General features: G+C 32.7%; 1 protein-coding gene across 1 annotated transcript in view; it reads left to right on the forward strand.

Moving 5' to 3' along the window:
• Nucleotides 1–23,841, forward strand: part of LAMA2 (laminin subunit alpha 2) — a 770,763-nt gene that overhangs the window by 698,766 nt on the left and 48,156 nt on the right. Inside the window, exons 46-53 of the mRNA XM_051997719.1 lie at nucleotides 2,577–2,720; nucleotides 4,391–4,524; nucleotides 5,834–5,993; nucleotides 7,925–8,049; nucleotides 16,515–16,677; nucleotides 17,377–17,521; nucleotides 19,656–19,794; nucleotides 22,328–22,339. Coding sequence (XP_051853679.1) covers nucleotides 2,577–2,720; nucleotides 4,391–4,524; nucleotides 5,834–5,993; nucleotides 7,925–8,049; nucleotides 16,515–16,677; nucleotides 17,377–17,521; nucleotides 19,656–19,794; nucleotides 22,328–22,339 — 1,022 coding nt within the window. The remainder of the gene's footprint in view (nucleotides 1–2,576; nucleotides 2,721–4,390; nucleotides 4,525–5,833; nucleotides 5,994–7,924; nucleotides 8,050–16,514; nucleotides 16,678–17,376; nucleotides 17,522–19,655; nucleotides 19,795–22,327; nucleotides 22,340–23,841) is intronic.

The raw sequence follows: 23,841 nt of genomic DNA on the forward strand, positions 1-23,841 counted from the left end.
AGCAAAGCTTCATTGAGCCCATTAAGTGGTAAACACTGTACCAGGGCACAGGAAAAAAACAAAAACAAAAACAAAAAAAAACAAAAAAAAAAAAAAAAACAAAGACAACTATGAACCAGTTCCCACATTCAAAGAGCTTATCTTCTCCTGGGAGTTAACATATACCAGATCAACCCATTTAAAAAAAAAAAATGTGAAGTAATTGAAAATATCTCAAGGAACAGAATACTAATAACTAGGGAAATCAGAAAAGATATCCTCAAGGAGGCAATAATTTGAAGGGAACTGGGGAATTGTATGAAGCAGAAATGAAAGGGAGAGAATCTTTCAGGTATGGTAGACAGCCTGTGAAAAGATAACAGAAGCAAGAGAAAATATCATATAAGGATAATGTAAGGAAAATAGCAATGAGGCTAGTTTGGGTGAAACATAGGTGTGAAAGGGTTCAGTCAATTCAGAAGAGTGAATCGGAATCAGATTATAAAGATTTAAATACCCAACAAATATAGGTTAAACCTAGAGGCCTCAGGGAGCTACTGGGTTTTTTTGAGCAGGGAAGGAGTACTATATATGCTTTAAGAATATCATTTTGTCAGCTGTGCTTCATGATAACTGACTGGCAATTATTAATTGGAAAAGAATAAACTTTCTATTAAAAATTTTTGTCCTCTTTTTCCCATTCTAAAATTATTCCCCTTGGTTCTGAAAACAAAAACCATTCTCTGTTATCCATTACTATTTCTCTGTCACTTCAAGCAGTAGTCCTATCTCTTCCTTAATATTTCTCGTCCTGAAACAAAGTTAAAAAACAAACAACTTTGATACTTTTCCTTGTGTTTATGGATGTCCCAGCTAATTCTTAGATTTAACATTTCTGACACTAATCTTAGAGGGCTATATCACTCACTCATCTTCCCTTGCTTCCATGTTCCACATGGTTTGTAGATTTTGTAAGTATGTGTGTGTTTTAAACTCAGTTATCAATGAAATCCTCTGTCACTATATTAGTATTTTTAGACAGCACTCCCTTTTCATCCTCTTTGTAGTGTAAATTAAGTTTCAAAATCCATTGGTGTAGGACTTTCTCCTTACTGGTAGAGATCCATATTCACCTCCCTGGCTGAGGCAGGGCAGAGTTGGTAAGAACAAAGAGAATTCCTCAGTAATCTCCACCCAGGAGAGAATCCTATCCCAAAGAGCCTTGGAAATGGGAGTACATCTGCAATTACATTATCAGCTTTCCATTGTTCTTGAGATAACTTGACTTCACTCTATGATTACATATAATAATTCATAAAAATACAGCATTAGAATAATATATGATGATATACAATAAAATGATAATTATATATATGGTATATTAAAGATTATTTAGAATTTTTCTAGAATTTATTGATCTTGCTTTGCAAATTCCAAATTTTGCTTTATTTTGGACTCCCAGAGTTGTAAATCGCAGTAATGGCATTTGGTTTGTTTGGCTTTTAACCTGTGTAATCTCCCCCTGATTTAGAATAGTTCTCAAAATCTAAACAATGTTTTAACTTATCCCAAAATTTCTATAATTTCATCATGTTTTTACCTATTTCTATACTAAACTGACTAATCTATAATTTTACTTGTGATTGAAGTTAGAATGTTACTTGAATGTAATTGAAAACTAATACGAACCTTTTTCACTCTTCCCATGGGGCCTTCCTTCTTAATACTCTAGAGTTATTTGAAAGCTATTGATCAAATGAAATCTTTTTTCTCTTTAGCAATAGATGTTGCTAATTACATTAGTGATTGCAACTGGAAATGATTCCTTAAAGGCATTTACAAAGATGTTAGTTCAGTTTCACTTTCATTTCTTGGCAACTTAATGAAAAGGGGCCATTTTACTCTAAAAAGTTTCTGTGTTCCTAACAGAAAGATTAATATACTTATTGTTGGAGCATCTGGAACAAAATCTGTTCAGCTCTTTTCAATTTTAATAATATAGGAAAGAAGAGAGGGCAATTTTCATTTTTTTTAAATTCACAAATAGCAATTTATTACTTGATTTTAAGTAATTTTAAAAATCCATGAATTTTAAATCTTGAGATATCACTTAATATAGTTTTAAGAAGGAACATTTATTTTTGTTTCAAAAGTACCTTTTGAAAGTCATTTGACAGAAAATTTTGCCAGAGCCAAGGACATATTAAAATGAGCCCCAAATTACTGCATTTTGAAAATTGGTGAATTAGAAATGATCAATTATTTTCCTTCCTGGTTAGTAGTGATAGAACAAGGGTAGAAAAAGGAAGGTGAATATAAGATTATGTCATTTGTATGTTTCAGAAAAACAATAGTACTTAGCTTAAAAGACAGGAAATTATGGAAAGTTCTTTGTCCATATCTGTGTGGGAAAAACACTTCAGTGTTCTCATTAATGAACATAATGTCTTGTGCATGTGGGTACTTAATAATATTATTTGATGATAGAAAAAAAACTTCAAAGAAAAAAATGATGACTCTTTTGTGGTTGTTTGGAATCTACTTCAAACTTTCTAAGAGGGTTAGTTTCAGTTCTTTGTACCTTGTTTTTCTTGAAGATCAAAGTCTCTGTGTCTTCTGGAGGTGACTGTATTCGAACATATAGGCCAGAAATCAAGAAAGGAAGCTACAATAATATCATTGTCAATGTGAAGACAGCTGTGGCTGATAATCTCCTTTTTTATCTTGGCAGTGCCAAGTTTGTAAGTATGATTTGCACCTTCTTTTCAGCTGATTCAGTTAAATCCATATACCATGTATATGTGTAGCCAGTGGCTTATTTTGATTGATTACAAACCTATAATATGGCAATAATTGCTTCCCACTTACCCTCCCCCCACCATGTAAAAATAAAATATTCCTACCAGTGCCTTGAAATATCAAATCAAGTTAGAGTTGTGCAAATAAATATCAAGCAGAAAATTGTTGTATATAGTATTTAGATCCTTTGCATTTCTTATATGCATTTTTATAGAACAATTTCAAATCCAACTGTTTGAAGACAAATTGGTATTGAACATAAGGTTTTCACTTGTGAAAAATAAGAACTGTACTTTTTCATCAATGAAATAAAATAATATAAAAATGAAATAGTAGCAATAATAGTAGAGACTGGAACTATGAGTTCATTGGCATAGGACAAAGCTAGATATAGGAATTCTTTCTTTCAATGCAAGTTAGCTCCTATTCCCTATATCTTGAAGTCTTAGAGAATTGCCTTCAAGACGTGAAAAAGTTAAACAATTTGCCCAGGGTCACACAGCCATTATGTGTCACAGATAGAGCTTGTTACTATTTGTAGTCTAATAAAGAAGAAATTAAAGACCATAGTGATGAAGCATTCTAATAGCATTCAGACCTATGTCTTTTGCTACAAAGTCCAATGCTCTTTAATTTGTCCCATAATTAAAAAAAAAAAAAAAAAAAAAAAAAACCTTGACAACGTTCCTTCTGGCCACCATGTGGACACTTGCCTTGTGTTGGTTTTCCAGACTTTGGAATTGATTGCATGACATGGGAGACACTGGCAAAAGACCACCCAGCATGGAGTGCCCACATCAAAGTAGGCACTGTGTTCTATGAGTAAAGAAAAATTGAAGTAGCTTAAAAGAAATATGAGATGCCCAAATTTAAAGAATCTACCCCAGATGTTCACATAGACTATTTGTGTCTGGCCTGTGGCAGAGCATTTTAATCTTAAATTGGTCTGATCAGCCATAGTCAAACATACTGTAGTTTGACTCTAATATAGTGATGTCATTTTGATCCTCTTCAAGAACGAAGGACAAAAACCAAATAACCAACGACTAAAATGAAATTTAAATGGTCAATATTTGTTTACTAATTTCATAGTACTAAAATCTTTCCCAGTGATATTTCCAATATTTGAACAAATCATCCCTCAAGTTGAAATGGCAAAAACTTACTCTACATTGGGCTGTCCAACTAAACTAAAATTGAAAACTTAGAATGATCTCTTTTGGCCTATTTCTCTTATTCAAAGATCTAGTATCAATCAGAACTTTCATCAGTCAAGGAATTACATGAACCATAACTTTTGTTTTAAGCCAAAATCCCCCCCCAAAAAAAAAACAAAACTAATATTAATACATAAGTAAGTAGGACTCCCTTACCTATGGTCAGTGCACATATATGAATAACAGGGCAAGAGTCACTTTAAAGATTATAAGCAGTAAATTGCAAATTCATAAGAACATAGTTGATATCACTTGAATTGAGTTGTCTAAGGATTCCTAAATGTTCCACATATGTAAACTGTAGCCAGCCCTTGTCAATAGACTCAAAGGACCAGATTACTTTATACAAGTATTTCATGGTGCATTATTTTTCTTATTCCACTTGTCTACATTAGACTGATTTTCTGGCCATAGAAATGCGAAAGGGGAAAGTGAGTTTCCTCTGGGATGTTGGTTCTGGAGTTGGACGAGTTGAATATCCAGATTTGACCATCGATGACTCCTACTGGTATCGAATTGAAGCATCAAGGTAATCAACCAGAGTAATAAAAACCATCACCATTGAGTTTGACAACATTTTGAAATTATCATAAAATTAACACATAAATAAATTAAATCAGTTTCATAATAAGTGTTGCTAGATGTATTGGGATATACAAATTCTCTCATTTATTTAAAAAAATCTATATAAAGTCTAAAAAAAATTCCTATATTATAGGATATGCATATACATGTTTATATGACCTCCTATAAAATCTACTTTAGTGCCATTTTATGGCATGAACATGACCCCTGAGTTCTCTAATGATATGTGAACAGAAGGAAAGCTCTTTAAAGTCTTTCCATAGAAAAGTATGAGCCACAGACATCTTTCATCCAAAGACTAATCTAGATAAAATTGAGAAGGCTTATCTCCAGAACATTGTTCATTAGGTACATATTTTGGCCACAATAATATATGTATATCTTCTATTAAGATCTAGATAGATTATGTTATCTAGAAATGGGAGAACTGAAGAAAACATAGGTTCTTAAAAAGTATGTATACGAATATATTTATGTGTATAGATGTATTATACATATATATATAAACATACATGTGTTTAGATATGTTTATGGAAATAGAACTGTGTATATGTGCATGTTTATATGCACATGCATGTGTGAGTATTATGTATGTATGTGTATGTGTATATATACACATGTGTTATATAAGTATAGATATAGGTGCATGTTGATAGAAAAAAACTAATATCTATTGAATTTGCATTTTTCAAAGAAACAAACTTTCATTTTCTGAAGTCCTATTTCAGTAAATTTAAAACTAAGATATAATCAAGATATTTTGAAAGTGGATGCTGAATATGGAGCATCATTCAGAGTGCACTCATTGTAGGAAATGAAAGAAGAAATGGTAGAAACCAGGACCCATTAGCATGAACAAAAGGAACAGCACATCAGGAAGCTCTCAACTAGAATGTAAAGCAGCTAGAAAATAGCTTTCATTTGACAAATGGCAAATCCATCAACTAATTGCTGCTGTTATCATTTATCATTACTCGCCAGCAGGCCCAGGGTTGAGGAGAACTCTATGATGATTGTGTTTCCTGCTTGTTTTGTATAATCATAACATCCAAAGGAGGTCAGATTCTTGGTTTTAAATTCAGATTTGGGGGAATAAGGAATATTTGAAAGCTAAGAAACCTGAAGTGATTATCTTTTAGATATTGAGACACGACATTGCCAAATATCTCTCTATTTTGTACACTTATTTCATGAACTGTGTCTGGAAAACATGTATATTATTTTCTCTGCTTTCTTTCCCTTTGCTTCTGAAGAACTGGGAGGAATGGAACTATTTCTGTTAGAGCACTGGATGGACCGAAAGCCAGCATCATACCAAGCACATACAATTCAATCTCTCCCCCGGGCTACACAATTCTAGATGTGGATGCAAATGCAATGCTCTTTGTTGGTGGTTTAACTGGGAAATTAAAGGTAAAAGGTTTCCTTCCTGCTTATATATGATGATCTTTATAAACTGATGAATTTCTATTAAACTAGTTTAAGGAAAAGACATTTAAAAACAAACTTTCTAAAAATGTCAGTTTTCAACTCCACTTTTTTTTTCTTTTTTTATGAAAACATGACTCCCATTTGAACAGTACTTTTTTCAAGCTGAATACAAAATCTTCATGAATCGGTTTTTTCCCCAAAAAGGAAATATCCATCTATGCTATGGCAATTGTTTTCCCTCTGATATGATGCAAATTTCTTGACATTTTTATTTTATCTCTTTTCACATAAGTCTTCTCAGAGGTGGATATTGTTGTTTTTTTTTTTTTTTAAACACAACCTCATTTTAAATAATCCATTATGACTTAACTCTTATGTAGGATATAAAGTGATATGAAGTTCATACTCAGTGCTAATTAAAAGATTGATGACTACCTTGGGAAATATCTCAGGAGCCATAAGCTTTCAGATCATGATCTGCCTCTGAAAATTTTTAAGTTGAACTTTTCCTCATTCTTACGAGGTAATGCTCTTAATATTCATAATTGCTTCATGGCAGGTACTTGTGCATTACCAAGTATTTGAATTTTAAAGGGTTTCATGTTGTTGAAATGAAATGAGGTGTTTGTGAAAAGACCTGTGGGTGAGATAGAAGAGCACAGTTGAATAGAATGGATTAATCCTGAGCTGGTAGGAAATATCCAGGGAGATGATTTGTCAGGAAGATTGAAAAGCTAGTTCCCATGAGGACCCAATCCTGACCTTTAGGTGGAGGGAGATTACAAAAGGTTTTTTATTTTATTTTATTTTATTTTATTTTATAGATGAGGTAGGACTACAAAATAAGAATATCAATTCTACAAGCCACATGATGAAACCACACTATAGGACACTGCTAATCCATTCCCCACCCTCACATAAGCTATTTTTCTCCTCAGGGATATGCTTATTAGCAAAGGGAACTAACAAATAATCTTAAAAAACTCCTTATGAGCAATCATTTTAAGCACTAGCTTCTTCCAGTGTTTATTAGAGCTACTCACCAGTGTCTAAATAAATCCATTGGGAGAAGTGCAAAAAGGAGGAGAAAAAGCAAAAAGCAAGTTAATGGAAAATCAGCATCTGTATATTTGGAATAAACCTCTGCTTGAGGTGGGAAAAAATGATTGTATGATGTACTGCTGCTGTTCGACCATTTAAAATTCTTCATGACCCCATTTGGAGTTTTCTTGGTTAAGGTACTGGAGTGTTTTGCCATTCCCTTCTCCAGCTCATTTTATAGATAAAGAACTGAGGCAAACATGGAAAAATGTGTAGGATCACACAACTGATAAGTGTCTGAAGCTGGATTTGAACTAATAAAGTCTTCCTAATTCCAAGTCCAGTGCTCTATCATATTTCTACTTTAATTTTCATTCTACCTCTTTATTTATCATCTCTTTACCTAGAGGATCAACCCAGTTCAACAATTATCTCTTAAGAACCTACTATTGACAGGTATGGAGATGTCACATTGATGAATCTGACCAAAAAATTGTGTTTATTTTTAAGCATTTTGATCACAGATGTATGACATGGGAGATACTGTCACAGGTCTGCCCAGCATGGCATGCCCTCATAAGAGAAAATGATGTGCTCTCTAAGCAAAGCAGATTTGAATTAGCCCAAAAGAAACGTGAAATGTGCAAATTAGAGAAGCTACCTCAAATGTTCATATGGACAATTTCTGTCTGACCTTGGCAGAGCACCCTGAGCTCCTATTAGTCTGATCATATCACAGTCACTGTCAGACATATTGAAACTCAGTTCTAAAATAGAGATATCATTTTGATCCTCTTCAAGAACAAAGGACAACAACCAATGGATCACAATTTGAACTAATTTCTAACAAATGTTTTGTTCTCTATGTGCAGAAGGCTGATGCTGTACGAGTCATTACCTTTACTGGATGTATGGGTGAAACATACTTTGACAGCAAACCTATAGGGTTGTGGAATTTCCGAGATATAGAAGGAGACTGTAAAGGATGCACAGTCAGGTTAGTTATGGATTGACCTCTCTTCATTTAATCTTCTGTGTCCTAATGCTCTCAGTTTTAGTTTGCGGTATTCTGCTATTATAGGTGAAGCATCAAATGATATAATTTCAGTTCTATTCATTCTATTCATCATAAAGATTGAGGCACTTTCGTTTAGTATTCCTTGGGCCTGAAAGATTATGCAAAAGTAGCCAAGGAAAAGGAGTATAAAAGATTGAGAAAGAAGAGGCACTAAGGGGGATACTTATTAGGGAAGAAAAGATAGTCAGGATCTAGAACCATGGAAAAAATAAAACAAATGTCCACATGTTGAACAAAGTATTTTAAAACAAAACCTACAAAATAAATCTAGGACATTTAATTAGACGTAAATTTCCTGAGGGCAGGGACCAAATCTTCTAATTTCACAGTGGTCTTGATCTTAGTACTTCTGTCACAAGCATAACCATGGCTATAAGTCACGTGACTTCCCGGTTTCACAGGTCATTGTCTAAGACTATAATTTGCTGAACAGTATTAGATTTACTTTGGTGAAGAAATTTCTTTTCTTCTTTCTTTCTTTTTTTTTTTTGCACATGAAATTCCAAATCTATTATTTACAATCTACTATTTCTTTTATATTTATAATAAAATTTTCATTTAAATTTTTTTATCTGGAATTCCTAAACCAAATCCTGATTTGTAGCATTTGCTATTTTCAAATGTGTTCACACTGAAAATCTAACAGGAGGTCTCCCCAGTCAGTTCAATCTGGTGAAAGTTTGATTTAGGTTCACCTCAAACACCTTTACAAGATTGTAAAATACTTAGCACAAATCTGACACATAATAGGTAGGTTTCCCTTTCATATAAGATAATTCTATAAATTCCTCCTGGATGAGAGATTAACATGAAAAAATAAATTATAAACAAGATAGAGCAAAGGGAATAAATTAATTTATCCTAGTTGGAGTGGAGATTTTTTTTTCTTAAAGAAATTAAGAAAGAAGTAAGACAAGATATATTGGTTATAGTCTTTAAAAAACAGTTTCTATACTATGGAAAAAATGTAAAGAAAGAAATAATAGCTTAGGAAAATATTAATAGATAATGACAGATACACAGAAATATACATATTAATCTTTGTAAATCAAATATATAAGGAACTGTTAAATATATACAAAGCTAATATCAAAACTACAATGGATAAATTTTCAAACTATGAAATGAAAACTTTCAACAGATAATTATTAATCAATACAAATTATTAATGATGAGGTTTAACCTCACTAATAATCAACAGATGCAAATCACAGCAACTCTGAGGCATTTTCTTAATTCCATCAAATTAATAAAAATAATTAAAAACAATAAAACTCAGTGCCAGTTGGGTTAAGTCAAATTAGTGAATAACAGTCATTTAATATGTGCCAACCACTGTGTTAAATGCTGGGTTACAAAACAAGGCAAAAATCTAATGCCTGCCCTGAAGGAACTCATTTTCAAATAGGGAAAACTACAAATAAACTACAGAAATATAAATAAACTGAAGAAACTCAGGTGATGATACCAGGAACTTAGAAATATGGGAATGGGAAGGGACCAGGAAAGAATTCCTGAAATAGTAGATTGTAAACTGAGTTTTGAAGGGCTCTGGAAAACCAAGAGACAAAGGAGAAGAGGGAAGGAGATCATTTCAGGCTTGAGGGACACAGCATAAGATACAGAATTCAGATATTAAATGTCACTTCAAATAATACAAATAAGCCAATGTTGCTAGAATCTAGAGTGTATGGAAAAAAAGTATTAAGACTAGTGAGTTAGGACAAGGCTATGGAGTCTGGAAGGACTAGTGGCCAGAATTGCAAACTTTTACAGTTTTTCATAGAATATTCTAGGAATATGAAGTAAAAGTTGCAAAACAATTTTAGTCCGTGATGCTTTTGATCAATGCAATGATTAACTATAGTCATGAAGACTGGATATGAAATATAACACATGCCTCCTGCCAGAGAGGTATTGAACTTAAAATGCAAAACAAAATATATTTAGATAAGGCTAATGTGGGAAATTGTTTTGATGGACAATTCATGTTTGTGATGAAAGTTTTGTGAAGAATTTTGTTGTTATTCAGTAATGAGGATAAATTATAAATACATGTAAAAATTAAATTTATTATAGATACCAATGTTGCTTTATGTATACATACACACACACATATATACATATATATAGTAATGGTGTAATGATGAAAGCAACAGCATAAAAAACTATTTTTTCAAAGATTTTTATAGCAGCATTATTTGTCATTCCAAACAATAATGGCCAAAAGAACTAAATGTGCCAAATAGTTGATTAGATTATAATGCATTAATGCAATTGAATATAATAATGCATCATAGATCAACAAGTATAACAAATTAAAAGAAATATAGGAAGACTTTATGAAATAATGCAAAATGGAAAAAAGCAGATCAAAAAAAAAAAAAGACTTTACAATAACTATGACCATAAAAGAGGAAGAGAGTATGGGAATGAATGACAAATGGAGAATTCTGGGTGGCTAAAATATAATGGGATATAGTAGACAGAGTGCTCAATGTAGAGGCAGATACCTGAGTTCAAATCCTGTCTCTACCACTTAATTACTCACAGTGTAACTGGTTCAGTCACTTTACCTTTCTTCTCCTCATTTTGTTCATTTCTAAAATGAAGAAGTTGATTTAGACGACCTCTAAGATTCATTAAAGCTCTAGATCAAACATCTATGAAGGAATCACTGAAAAATTATATTTCTTTCACTAAAATTCAATTAATCAAATGGAAACAGTTGCAAAACAAGTACAACTGGTTGCATTAATGTTTTTCTACTATTAATAGAAAGCAAATCTAATTGTTTGAATAAATGTTAATATTATTTATTATAAATCATTACAAATTTATTATCATTATTGTAAATTTATTATAAATCATTTAATTAATATTTATGTGTAGATATATATAATTTCTTCCTACAAGGAAGGATTTCTTCTTACAAGTACATTAGAATATATCAATAGAAACTAAATAATAGAAAAGTTGATGAATATTAAAATCAACAATATAGAGTTTTGAAAAATTAGGGAGCAATCAATAAATCTTGACTATTATTTCCAGTCCAAGGCACACATACATATTGCCATGACCTGTGTTCCTGTAATCCATTTTCCACTTGTAGGTAGCATTACAGATAAAGCATTACACTTCTTTTATATATATATAAAAACCAAAAATCATACTGCTAGTGAGTTAGTCTAGCTACAAGGCAACTATAACTATAAAAATAAAAATTCATTTAAAACATTCTAATGAGGATAAATAATTTTAATAGAAGTTTATAGAGATATATTACAAAGATTTCTATTGCTTTCTTTTCATCTCAAGGCCATAAATTTAAATTTGACTAATCTATAGTTGATCCAAAGCAATCATACATCAGTTGAAATTTAATTGATCCAAATCTCTCTGTGCAGGTGTGCCATGTCAAAATCACCTTTTATGGATGACTATTACTCTTGAGATTCTCCTCAATCCTTCATGAGTTATATAATCATGGAATTTAGATCTGGAAGGACTAGTGGCCAACATCATCTAATCCAATCTTAAATTTTACATATTAACAAACTAAAGCCTGAAGAGCCTACATCCACTTTGTCCATTTCACATAATTATAGTGGCAAAACCAATACTAGAAACCAGGTCTTTTGATTCCCAAACTAGACCTCTCTCCACTATACTTGAGTAGGAATGGACAAAGTGTATAGAGGCTGCCCCATAATTTTGTAGAGGAAATCTATGATGTCCATTTTGTTTATATAGCTATCCTTTTTGTAACAATATCACAATGGTTTAATATCTTCAGAGAACTGACAGGGAATCTTAACCTGGAGCATTGAACTTAATTTTTAAGTGAGGTTATTAGACTTAATAACTTAATAACCTCCTCTAGGAGGTCAAATTCTAATAGGGGAGCAAATAAGAAAATAACTAAGTACATTCAAGATCTACAACTTGGATCTTAACTCAGGGTGTGTGAACTTTTTTTTTTAAATAAATGAGGTTATTAGACTTAATAACTTAATTATCTCCTCAAGGAGTTCTAATGCTAATGTTGGAAACAAATAAGAAAATAACTAAGTAAATGTAAGATCTATGCAGAGTAAATGGAAGGTAATCTCAGAGGAAAAGACATTAACAGCTGGATATCCTGAAAGAAAGTGGGATTTGAGGGTTTTTTTTTCTCATAAAGAAATTAAAGAATTCAGGAGGCAGATATCTGTGTATAATGTTCAACAAAGGGAGACAGCCTAGTACAAAGACAGAGAGATTGGAAATGGAGGGTCATGTGTGAGGAAGAACAAGGTCAATGTTGCTGGTTTGTTCACCTAAGTAAAATGTAAATAGACTGAAAAGATAGGAAGAGTGAAATTGTGAAGAGCTTTAAATAATAAAAAGAAAATCTTATATTTGATCCTAGAGATAATACAAAACCACCAGAATTTATTAAATGACATGCTTAGAGCTATGCTTTTTGAAAACAATGTTGGCAGTTGAGTAGAGAATAGATTGGAGTAGGGAGAGACATGAAGAAGAGACCATTTAAAGGTTATTGCAATAATCCTAGGAAGAGGTGATAAAGACCTAGGATGGTGGTTATGAGAATGAAGAGGGAACAGATGTGAGAAACATGGTTGAGGTGGAATCAACAAAATTTGAAAAATTATCAAATCAGTTAGGTAAATGGAAATGAGTATTCAAAGATGACACCAAATTCATGAGCTTAGGTGCCTGGGAAGATGGTGGTGCCCTCGACATCATTAAGAAAATTTATAAAAATGGTCAGTTTGAAGGGAAATAAATGAGTGCTGTTTTGATCATTTTAAGTTTGAAAGATTCAAACAAGACATCCAATTTGAAATATTCAAAAGGTACTTGATGACATAGAGCTGTAGTCAGGAAAAAGATTAGGATTACCTAGAGAGAGATCTGGGAATCATTTTATGATAATTGAATCTATATGAGCTAAAGTGATTCCCAAGTAAGAAAATGCAGAGAAAATAAGAGAAGATGGATTGTGTCAGAGCCTTGGCTACTATCCCAGTTACTGCATGAGATATAGATGGTGAATCAGCAGAAGAAGGAATGGCCAGAGAGTGAAAAGGACAACTAGGAGAGAGTAGTATCACTCCTCCCCCCGCCAAAAAAAAAAAAAAAAAACAGACTAAAATGTGTTTCCAAGAGAAGAGCAGTGTTTAATAAAGGTTTAGAAAATATCATTAAATATGCAATTAAGGATCATTGATAACTTTGGAAAGATTAGTTTCAATTGAGTAACAAAGTTGGAAGCCATTATCACAATGGGTTAAGAAGAGAATGGGAGGAAAAGAAATGGAAAAACTGATTGTACATAATTTTTAAGTTTCAAAAAAGATTGGCCATGTAACCCACATTGGAGGCAATGAAATATATTGCCTAAATTATTACTTTTATTTGGATGGGCAGCTTATTGACAGTGTGTATGTTTATGTGTGTATTTGTTGAAATAGCCTGGCAGAGTATATAAAAAGCTTGCCTCACATTAAGAAGAGTTAATTTTAAGTCCTGCCTTTAGCACATGCTGACTATGCTACCCTGGGCAAGTAACATCTTTGTGCCCTAAGGAGTTCTTCAAAACTATAAATTGCAGAAGAGGCTTAATCCACATTAATAAGAATTTCTTCGTCAAGAGTTGACTGTGCCAATGAAATCCAACATGTGTATGTATATGTGCATGAATATAGATGATGAACTATATTCAGAATTTAAAGGTAAGAAAGAAAGGCCTGGATCTCATTTGGGGAAATTGCTTATCATCTTCAATGATCCCAAATTGCTTTTTTTCTCCAAAGATATTTTTAAACCAGTATTTTTTGGATGATACTTTAAGACTGTGAATCATGGAACACCATGATCTTGGAAGAATCAAAATTGAAGATAACTCAAAGGTTAATGGAAAGACAGATGTCTTGAAGTAATTTTGTTCTACTTTTCCAACCTTGTCTCTGCAATGATCACGCAGGAAAAAAAATTCTTGTTATGAAACCTGGGCTACTGCCTCAACAGATTCTGCATGCAGCTCTTGTCTTAGCAGCCACAGCTACTGAAAAGTCAGAAAATAAACTTCTCAGTGTCAAAGTCCTTGGCAATGTCAAATGACTCAATATTAGAAACCATCTTGATTTTCCTTATGAAATTGCATGTTATATATGCAAATATATGATATTAATGTACTCTAAGGACCATTGGGTTTTTTCATCTGAATGATAACCAAAGCCTTTTATGTTCTCTCCCTATTGGAACATAAGCTTCTTGAGAAAAAGGACTATCCTGTTTTTCCTGTACCTTCAATACCTGTCAAATTTGAAGGTCTTTTTTCAGTCCTTCTTGATGTCTTCTACTGCATACCCTCTTCTGCTCTAGATTTTCAAGATACAGCTCTTCTCTTTGCTTTTCTCCTGTCTGTCTCAGAACTTCCAATGATCCTTCTAGTTCATTGTCTATAACATGACTACTAATTGTGGATGTTGTCCAAAATTCTGTTCTAGTCTCTCTTCCATTTTTAAATTCTCTCCCCATGATTTTAATGATCATATCCTTATCAATGCATCCCAGAGCTATGTAACCATTCTCATTATGCTCCCTGAGCATCAGCCCCACCTCCTTATTTTTAATTGAGCATTTAAAGCTGGATTTCCTAAAGATACTTCAAGTTCAATTTATTCATATAGAACTCATTTTCTTCCCACCCAAATCATCTTTCCAAGCTTCCCTGCTTCTGTTAAAGATTCTACCATTCAATCAGTCTTGTAGGTTATCCTCAATTAGTGTTATACTCAATTTCTCATTCTCCCTCATTCCTTATTTCTGATATGTTACCAAACTTGTCATATTTCCCTTACAATATCCACAATATCTCTTACACTTGATTCTTTCTATTTAAATATCTGTCTCCTCAAAGATAGTTCTCCTGCCCTTTTGCCTATATTATAGCAGTGATACACTAAATTGATCTCCCTGCCTCAAATCTCTCCCCACTTCAGTCCATTCTTCACACTGCCTCCAAAATTATTTTCCTTAAGCAGAGATTTATGTCAATCTCTTAGTAAATCAATTTCTCTCTAAAGTCAGATATAAATTCCTCTGTTTAGTTTTTATAGTCCTTCATAACCTTGTTCTACTCAATCTTTCTAGCCTCACTGAACATTACTTTCTCTCCCACATTCTTTTATCTAGTCAATATGGTCTTTTCTTTGTTCTTTTCACAAGGGCACTCCATCTCCCATTGCTATGCCTTTGTACCAGTTATCTTCAATTTCTCTTCATTTTGACTCATAGAATCTCTTACCTTCTTCAAAACACATCTCAGGTACTATCTTCCTCTCTTAGTGTCCTCCCTATCAAATTACCTTATATTCAACTATTTTGTATGTATTTGTATTTAGTCTTTGTAATATATATATATATATATATATATATATATATATATATATTATATATATATATATATATATATATATATATATATATATATATATACATATAAAATATATGTAATTTATTTATATACAAATTTGTTGTCTCTCATATTCAAATATATTTTCCTACCTTCCAAGTAGAAGTTGTTTCATTCTTTCTATTTATATCCCCAGAAATTAACACAAGGCTCCTGTTGAAGTAGGCACTTTGTAAATTCTTATTATTAGATTGATTGACAGTAGATGTATAGTAGATGGTAGATGATATGCAGTCTTCAGACTATTACCAAATCCATTGAGGATTAATGTAAAAGATATCAAAGACATGTGTGACTAAAAAAAGGTGTTGGACAAGAATAATGAGAGAGGAAGATAACTGATGGACAGGCCCTGTACTATATTGCCAGAGAATTCACTTAATCAAGAGAAGACTTCCAGTATTTCAGTTTAATCCTGCATAGAAGATTTGTGGGAAAACATGGACATGAGTCACACAGGATAAGAAGACAGATTATAATCTCTACCAGCAGAGAAAATTCCCACATATTTCAGTTTATATACAATTACTGAAGTCACTGGTACAATACTATGACCCTTGTAGATATATAATAAATGTTTGTGTTTATTACTACATCTATTCTGTAAATACATTGGTTTTCTTTCTTTTTTGTCCCTTTCTTTCTTCTATCCCATTCCATAAGTATAACCTCTCCTTTGAATCAGGCCCATTTTAAATAACATTTACAAGATATATTATTAATTCATCCATTCATTTGTTCAAAAAATCTTTGCTGAATGCCTAATAAGTGGAAAGCTTCATGTTAAGTACTTATATATGGAATCTATGACACATGGTCCCAGGCCTCCAAGAGTTCACAATTAGTGAATGTCGTGTTAACAATATCTTGACTAATAATTTTTTTCTCTTTCTAGCCCGCAGGTAGAAGACAGTGAAGGTACTATCCAGTTTGATGGAGAAGGCTATGCTTTAGTCAGCCGCCCCATACGCTGGTATCCCAATATCTCTACAGTCATGTTCAAGTTCAGGACCTTTTCTTCAAGTGCTCTTCTGATGTACCTTGCCACCCGAGACCTGGTAAAAAAAAAAAATCACACACAGACACACAGATACACAGACACACAGACACACACACACACACACACACACTAGTTGGACTACAGAGCCCACAAATGTCATGGGTCACTTTAATTATAAAATAAAGCAAGAAAAAAGAGAATAGATTGTTGTATAACATCCAGTCATGAATATCAGTATCAAGAATTTACTTTGCCTTAGTAGCTATAAAGTCAAATATAAATTTAATGTGATTTTCCATATACACAACTTGCTCCTTTACAATCAGAACATAACAGACTACAGAGTATCCTGGTTTGGAATCTTGTCAAAGTAAAACCACTATTGCAAGCTAGATATCTGTTCAATTATTCACATCCTTCTCGAGATATCCACATGGATAATTATTCTTCTAGGATACTAAATGATAACCTAATGGCTTACTTGGTATTCTTTCCAAAGTATCTTATTTATGCTGAGAGTAGGCTTTTCTTTCAATAAGACCTATCTCAATAGCTTTACTATAGTATTTTACATCATTAGAAACTATATTTCACACATATAAATGGGTACATCCTGTTTCATAAGAACTTTTTTCTAATGTAGCATAGAAATTTAGAAAAGAAACCATAACTGTCACAAATACCTCAGCAAAAGCAAAAATCCATCTTTTTATGTATGTGTTTTTCTAATCACGAGTATTTTTGGTATTATAAACAGAAAGATTTTATGAGCGTAGAACTCGCTGATGGACACATAAAAGTCAGCTATGATCTGGGTTCAGGCATTGCTTCTGTTATCAGCAACCAAAACCATAATGATGGAAAATGGAAATCCTTCACCCTGTCAAGAATTCAAAAACAAGGTGAGTTTTAGTGATAGCACCCTAAATACTTTAATTATCCCATTTAGTGCAACTCACCATCTAATCTCAAGGAAAATGGTGTCCATAATTGTCAGTTCTCAGAAGTTCTATTAAAAAAATGATATAGCCAATTCTTCTGCTTAGATTATTATAGGTGGTTTGGGTTAGATGTGACTGATTGAAGTGTCAAATGGCTCTTCTGTCATTTTCTTTTGAAACTTGGGGCTTAATTTTCAGGCATACAACTGTTTCACAACTTACAAAATTACATCCTGTAATAGCTTTGAAAAATGTTTTTTCAGATAGTTCCAAGATTACACTCTCTATAGAAAGCTGGTAGTGAAAATGTCCATGAATCCAAGACCACTAGAAAGACTTTCCAGGGCAGCAAGTCAGTGATCCTTGTTCCTTATTCCATTTTTTAAAGAATGTATAAAAGAAATTATCAAATGCCTAAAAATTGTCTGAGGCAACAGTTGTAGCTGAAATATCTAATAAATTCCCTCTGACACATAAGACTATAAACCAAACAGCACATAAAAAAAAAATGAAAAAAATTTAACTGTCATATATTAGGCCCCAAGCTTATAAATCAGTACCCATTTTTATAGCTCAGATAAGTAGTTTTAAATTTTCAGCAAAATTGAAGTTATTGAGGTAAAAATAATTTCACTATTTTGCTTAATATATTGGGATATAATAGAAATAGCCATTAATTTGCAAACTTACAGCATAGATTGAAATTCTGACTGTATAATTACTTTGCTTTATAAACCTGGGTTAATCATTTAACCTCTCAGCCTCAGTTTTCTTGTAATATAAAATGAAAAGTTTGGCTAATCTTTAAAGTCTTTTCCAGATATAACATTCTGTCTTATTAAGTGTTGCCTTTTTATATTCACTAGTTCCAAAATTCCTTTATCATAATCTCTTATCTTCCCAACTTTTTTTTTCAAATTCACTACCCTCAAACCTAGTTTTTCAACCTTAGTGTTACCTTCATTCTCTTTATTCCTCAGTTTACTTCTAGACCATTACCCTGAACTGGTTATGATCTCCTTTCCTTATTAGCTCAGCTTCACAGGGAATCAATTCAATTTCATAATATTCTCTACATTATAGTCCCTTTCTCCCTTGTCCTATGATCCATATCACCTTGCCAAATCCCAACCATGGATTACTACAGTAATTACTACAGTAAACTAAAGTGTCCTTGTTGATATTAAAGTAATGCTGTACAAAGCTGGAGAAAGTCATGAATGGTGATGCTGAATGGAACTACTACAAATTTAAATTATATAACTCCACTGGGCTCTATCTGAAGCATGGCAATCCTTTTACAACTCTCTAATCAATTTGCTCTCTTACTAATTCTTTGTCCTATCTCAAACCTCCCAAGGCACTTTCTTCCCTCATCTTCTCAACTGAGAACTTTGCCTTTTACTTACCAGAAAATAATTAAATCTATTGAGTTAGAGCCCCCTCTTCTTTCGTCTTCTTCATCCCAAATCACTCAGACATTGTCCCCTACTATATCCTTTATTCAGGCTTCATGTGAAAAGTTGAATCATGTGTTAAGTAACAGACATATTCTTTAACCCAATTTTTACAATGTAATAGCTGTAATAGTGCTCCTCTGCCACACTTAGCTTTTAAGAACCAGTCATTGCCACACAAACATTAACTAAAACCTTTCGTGGAAAATTTTTTGGTTTGTTTGTTTCTCCAAAGAAGGAAGGTCCAAGAAGACTTGGACCTATGTTTTGATACTATGAAACTCCCTTCATTAGTGCAAATTAACAGCAAGTCATCTGCAATTTATAGTCTTAACGACTTGCCTAAGAATTTGAGAAGTGGAGTGATTTGCCCATGGTCCCACAGCTCATTTGTGTTAGAAATACAACTTAAACCTAAGGATTCCTACTTGTAAGACCTGTCTTTTATCTGTTAGATCACATTCTGCCTCTCCTTGAGGAATATTATTATTGTGTGGCAATTGACTGTATAGAAGATTGGAAAAACTGCTACTATACAATTTGAGTATGAAAGTGATTTTTCCTTAGAGGTAGCAGAAGGGAAATAGGCTATTATATATATTTATTATTTAAAATTTTAATTTTTTTATCTCTTTTAGCCAATGTCTCTATTGTGGACATTGAGACTAACCAGGAAGAGAACATAGCAACAACATCTTCAGGAAATAATTTTGGCCTTGATTTGAAAGCAGATGACAAGATATATTTTGGTGGCTTGCCAACCCTGAGAAACCTGAGGTAATGCTGCTTAAAAATTTAACCAAGGATTTTTTTAATTCAAGTTCAAATCTAAGGATGTTTTCATAGGTGGCTTTTAAATCTAATAGAACTTTGCATTTTAATTACAGTATTTATCAGTTCCTGACTTAGGAACAGCTTCTCTTTGGATTTTTGAAGAAGATAATCAGAAACTATTATGTATGCTAATCCAATGTGAGGTCTCAAAAAGCCACTAGATACATTTGATAGTTTTGTGAACTTGTTTCCCCAAATTCACCTAATGAAAAGAATTGTACTTTTGATTAAAATTTAGGACATTATCATTGCTGTTATTCTCTTTTCACATTCACTGGATATAATAGCACAATGACTAGAAATTGCTCAATGTTCTGAAAAATTATTCAGTATTCTATGGGTACAGTATATATTTCTAACACTCAATAGCATCATAATGGTGTATTGGAATTTCCTTATTAGTTCTACTCAGGCCATTCTGATTTTTCTTGTCTTCATGTCAATAATTTTGCTTTGGTTTTATATATATTCACTGAAAAACTAGAAAGCTTTTGTTTAATATATATTTCATGACCCAGAAAAATTGTAAAATATATTTCTTATATAGCTGAATGTATTTGCAGTATTCCTAAAGAATATTATTAGTGGAAACTATAAATGCTATTGGTACTCATAAAATATTTTTTCTTAAATGGAGAACAAAGTGATAGAATTAAGTGAAATCCTTAATAGGAGTCTTTACAATCATAGCCTTTGTCATGGGTGCTAGAGACCTCCCTCCAATCTTCTATAATAAAAGTTCACATTTAATGTAAGGGGGATTTAAAGGTATTTTTTAGTAGTAATGAATAGGGGATAGAAGTCAGAGAGTCCAGCAGTTTATAGTTGAGAATTGTGGAGATGGTGATAATTTTCACACCATATAAATCAACATGAAACTTGATTCACACATGTACGCACATATACACAAACACATACCTACTTCCAAGTTGTTTATTCTAATTTTGTAACTATTTTATACTGTTGGTACTAGAAGTGACCTTGAATATTACTACTTTACTATGGTTAAATATAGACAGGTATAATGATCACAGTGTGTTGTATTGGGATCCTGTTAACTAGCAAATGTTATAATGAATTTTTAAAATGTTTCATAAGAAAAGTGATTAGAATTCAAATATATTTAAATATTTAGTGAATTTATCAAGGTACTATAATTATTGTACCACTTCAGAATTCCCATCATTTCTTCAATAGGTTAAAAATCATATGTCACAAGTTCTATAACTACATTCTAACAGGAATGAATAAAACATAGCCAGAGTAGGCCTGTTCATCTGAGCCAGCTTCCTATATACATAGGGATAACACTCAGCTTTTCACAAGCCCAAAGTGACTTTCCAGGAAAGATCCTTTCCAGAAAAGATAAGATCTTAAGAAAATGAGGGAGAATATATCTGTTAGTTGACTTTGTTAACCACATGCCTAATATATATTTTTTATTCTAAAGATCACTATTTTCATAGTGTAGCAATTTATAATTATGAATTCATCCCTTGTCACATTATTTCAAAGTAATCTTTAGACATATAGTTGTGATTTCTCAGAAAGCTAAAAACTACATACACATACAACGTGTCCATTATTGTGATCTCAATGATGGGATATAGTATAAGATACAAATAGTAGGGCATAGAGTATATGAATAGGTACTAATAACCTCAGATTTCTTGAAAAGTTCACATTTACAAGATATCAGGGAATATTTAAAAATAGAGATGGATCCACTAACCACAATTAGTTTTCACAACAGGGACTCTTAACCTTAGGTTGGGCAACTTTTAAAGAAATATTATAACTATATTTCAGTATTTGTTTTCCTTTAAAAAAATATCCCTACATATTTTATTTTATGCATTTACAAGCAGTATTCTGAAAAGGAATCTATACGTTCACCAGGGTACACCAATAGATGCTAGTTCACTGGATAGATCACTAAGTCAGGGAAGACCTGAATTCTAAGCCTGTCTTTAATCCTGCCTAGCTATATGATCCTAGGTAAATCATGTGACCTGTCTCAAGCTTAGTTCTCTCATCAGCAAAATAGGGATAATCATAGTATTTCTCATACGGGTTTATGAGAATGGAAAGAGATAAGACATGTGAAGCATTTTGTAAAACTTAAAGTTCTATATAAATGTTTGCTAGTATTATTCATTATTTTAACAAAGGAGTCTTGATACAAAAGATAAGTTAAGAGTTTCTGATGGAATGATAAAATGAACAATTTATTTAAGCATAAATTTTCAGAGCAAACGGGAATGAAAAGCAATAATATAGCTCCTATAATTTACCTGTAGGGTGTGATGGGGGAGGAGCATATTTATGTATCTGTTCACTGGCAGATTTTGTGCTTATTTTTCCTTGTTGATCAGTATCCATTCACTATTCAGAGATTAATAAAACTGTTTTCTTGTCCTTTAAGTGGAATGCATTTATGAGTAAATGTTCTCTCTCTTTTTTCCCCTTGTCATAGTATGAAAGCCAGGTAAAATTTACATTTATGCATGCCTCCTTCAAGTGCATGGGTTGAGTAAGTACAGCTTTTTAGAGAAAACAGCAATGCAAAAAGCATATTGACGCTGTCGCCAGCTATTATCTTGGGTACATTTTATAAACAAATGTTTTCTCCTTGAAATCCTGTTCATGCTCCTTCTTTTACAAAAATCTACCATCTGTAGGACATGTGCTTTACAATGGTTTTCTAAGAGTGGTAATGGACAGACTTTAATCCATACGCTCTCCCTTATCAACAAGTCCATTTTATGACCAGTGTCATACACTTTGAAGGTAACTACCCAGGCTTGTGGGTATAACCTAAGGCCATGAACCAGAGTAAAGCAAACTGGACTACACATGGATCAAACCCATGACCTTGATTTCCAAAAATCATGCTCTTTGCTAAACAGCCCAACCTGCTCTCCTAGCGCTTAGCATTGCAGTATTGCTTTTTGCACACCCCCATGTATGCACTTCACAGCCCTCCAAAGGTTTTCTGCACAGCTGTTGATGCATTGCTGTGTTTATTTGGAATTAGTTCTGGAGTTGGCTAAAAGGAATATGCGTACAGGCTGTAGTTAAAACTACAGTAACAGATGTTTTCTCAGTATAATATAGTTTACAACAAAGAGATCTGAGGTAAGGTCCCCAAACTTCCCAGAGCCGTTGTTTTTTGTTTGTTAGCCAAGAATTAATTACAGTGCAGGTTTCTCTGGTGGCTGGTCAATTCCAAAGGGACCTGAAAGTCTGAGTCATTATGGTCAAGATGAAAATCTGGCATTTTTGGCTTAATTTCAGGAGACTGACTGCCAAATTTCTGGGAAAGAGATAGAGAATCAAATCCTCTATGAGAAATATATTCATCTAGAGAAATAATGAAAGGAATTAGGATCCAAAATTGAAAGTACAATAGAAAGAAAGACAGGAAATTTGAGTGAACCAGGTGTTTTATCGTGTAATGTGACAACTGGCTAAATTGCTAGAGGGTGCTGTGCTTGCTGAAATGTAAAGACTGGTTTTCAGTAGAAACATATGCTAATGAAAATGTTCTGAGATGAACTCCTGTTGCTTTGTAATTGTGTCCTTGAATGATGTCCTTGAGTAGAGCAAAAATTGGAACTTTTTCTTTATGAGTAATGTAGAGGGAACAGGATTTCCTTTTATCTTTCCCCCATCATTATGTAAGGACTTATTTTATATGATTTCCACCTTATGGAGCCAGCTGAATGATTATGTTTTTCAACTGTTATTTTCATTTCCATAAAAGAATCAATGAAAAGATGGTTAATTAGTTCACATGGGCTCTAAATTCTTGATGAGTCAATCTCTCCTTTCCATAAGTAAATGTATAAAATCAAAGAGATGTGCAAGCTTCCTTTGGTCCCAAAAACCATACAAATTATTTTAAGGGCTCAACAGAAAAGAAATAATAACCAGAAAATTAAGTATTTCCTTCCTAGAGAGAGCTTAGTGAGTTAACATATAGGATCT

The sequence above is a fragment of the Antechinus flavipes genome, chromosome 4 (genome assembly GCF_016432865.1).
Source record: "Antechinus flavipes isolate AdamAnt ecotype Samford, QLD, Australia chromosome 4, AdamAnt_v2, whole genome shotgun sequence".
Taxonomy (NCBI): Eukaryota; Metazoa; Chordata; class Mammalia; order Dasyuromorphia; family Dasyuridae; genus Antechinus; species Antechinus flavipes.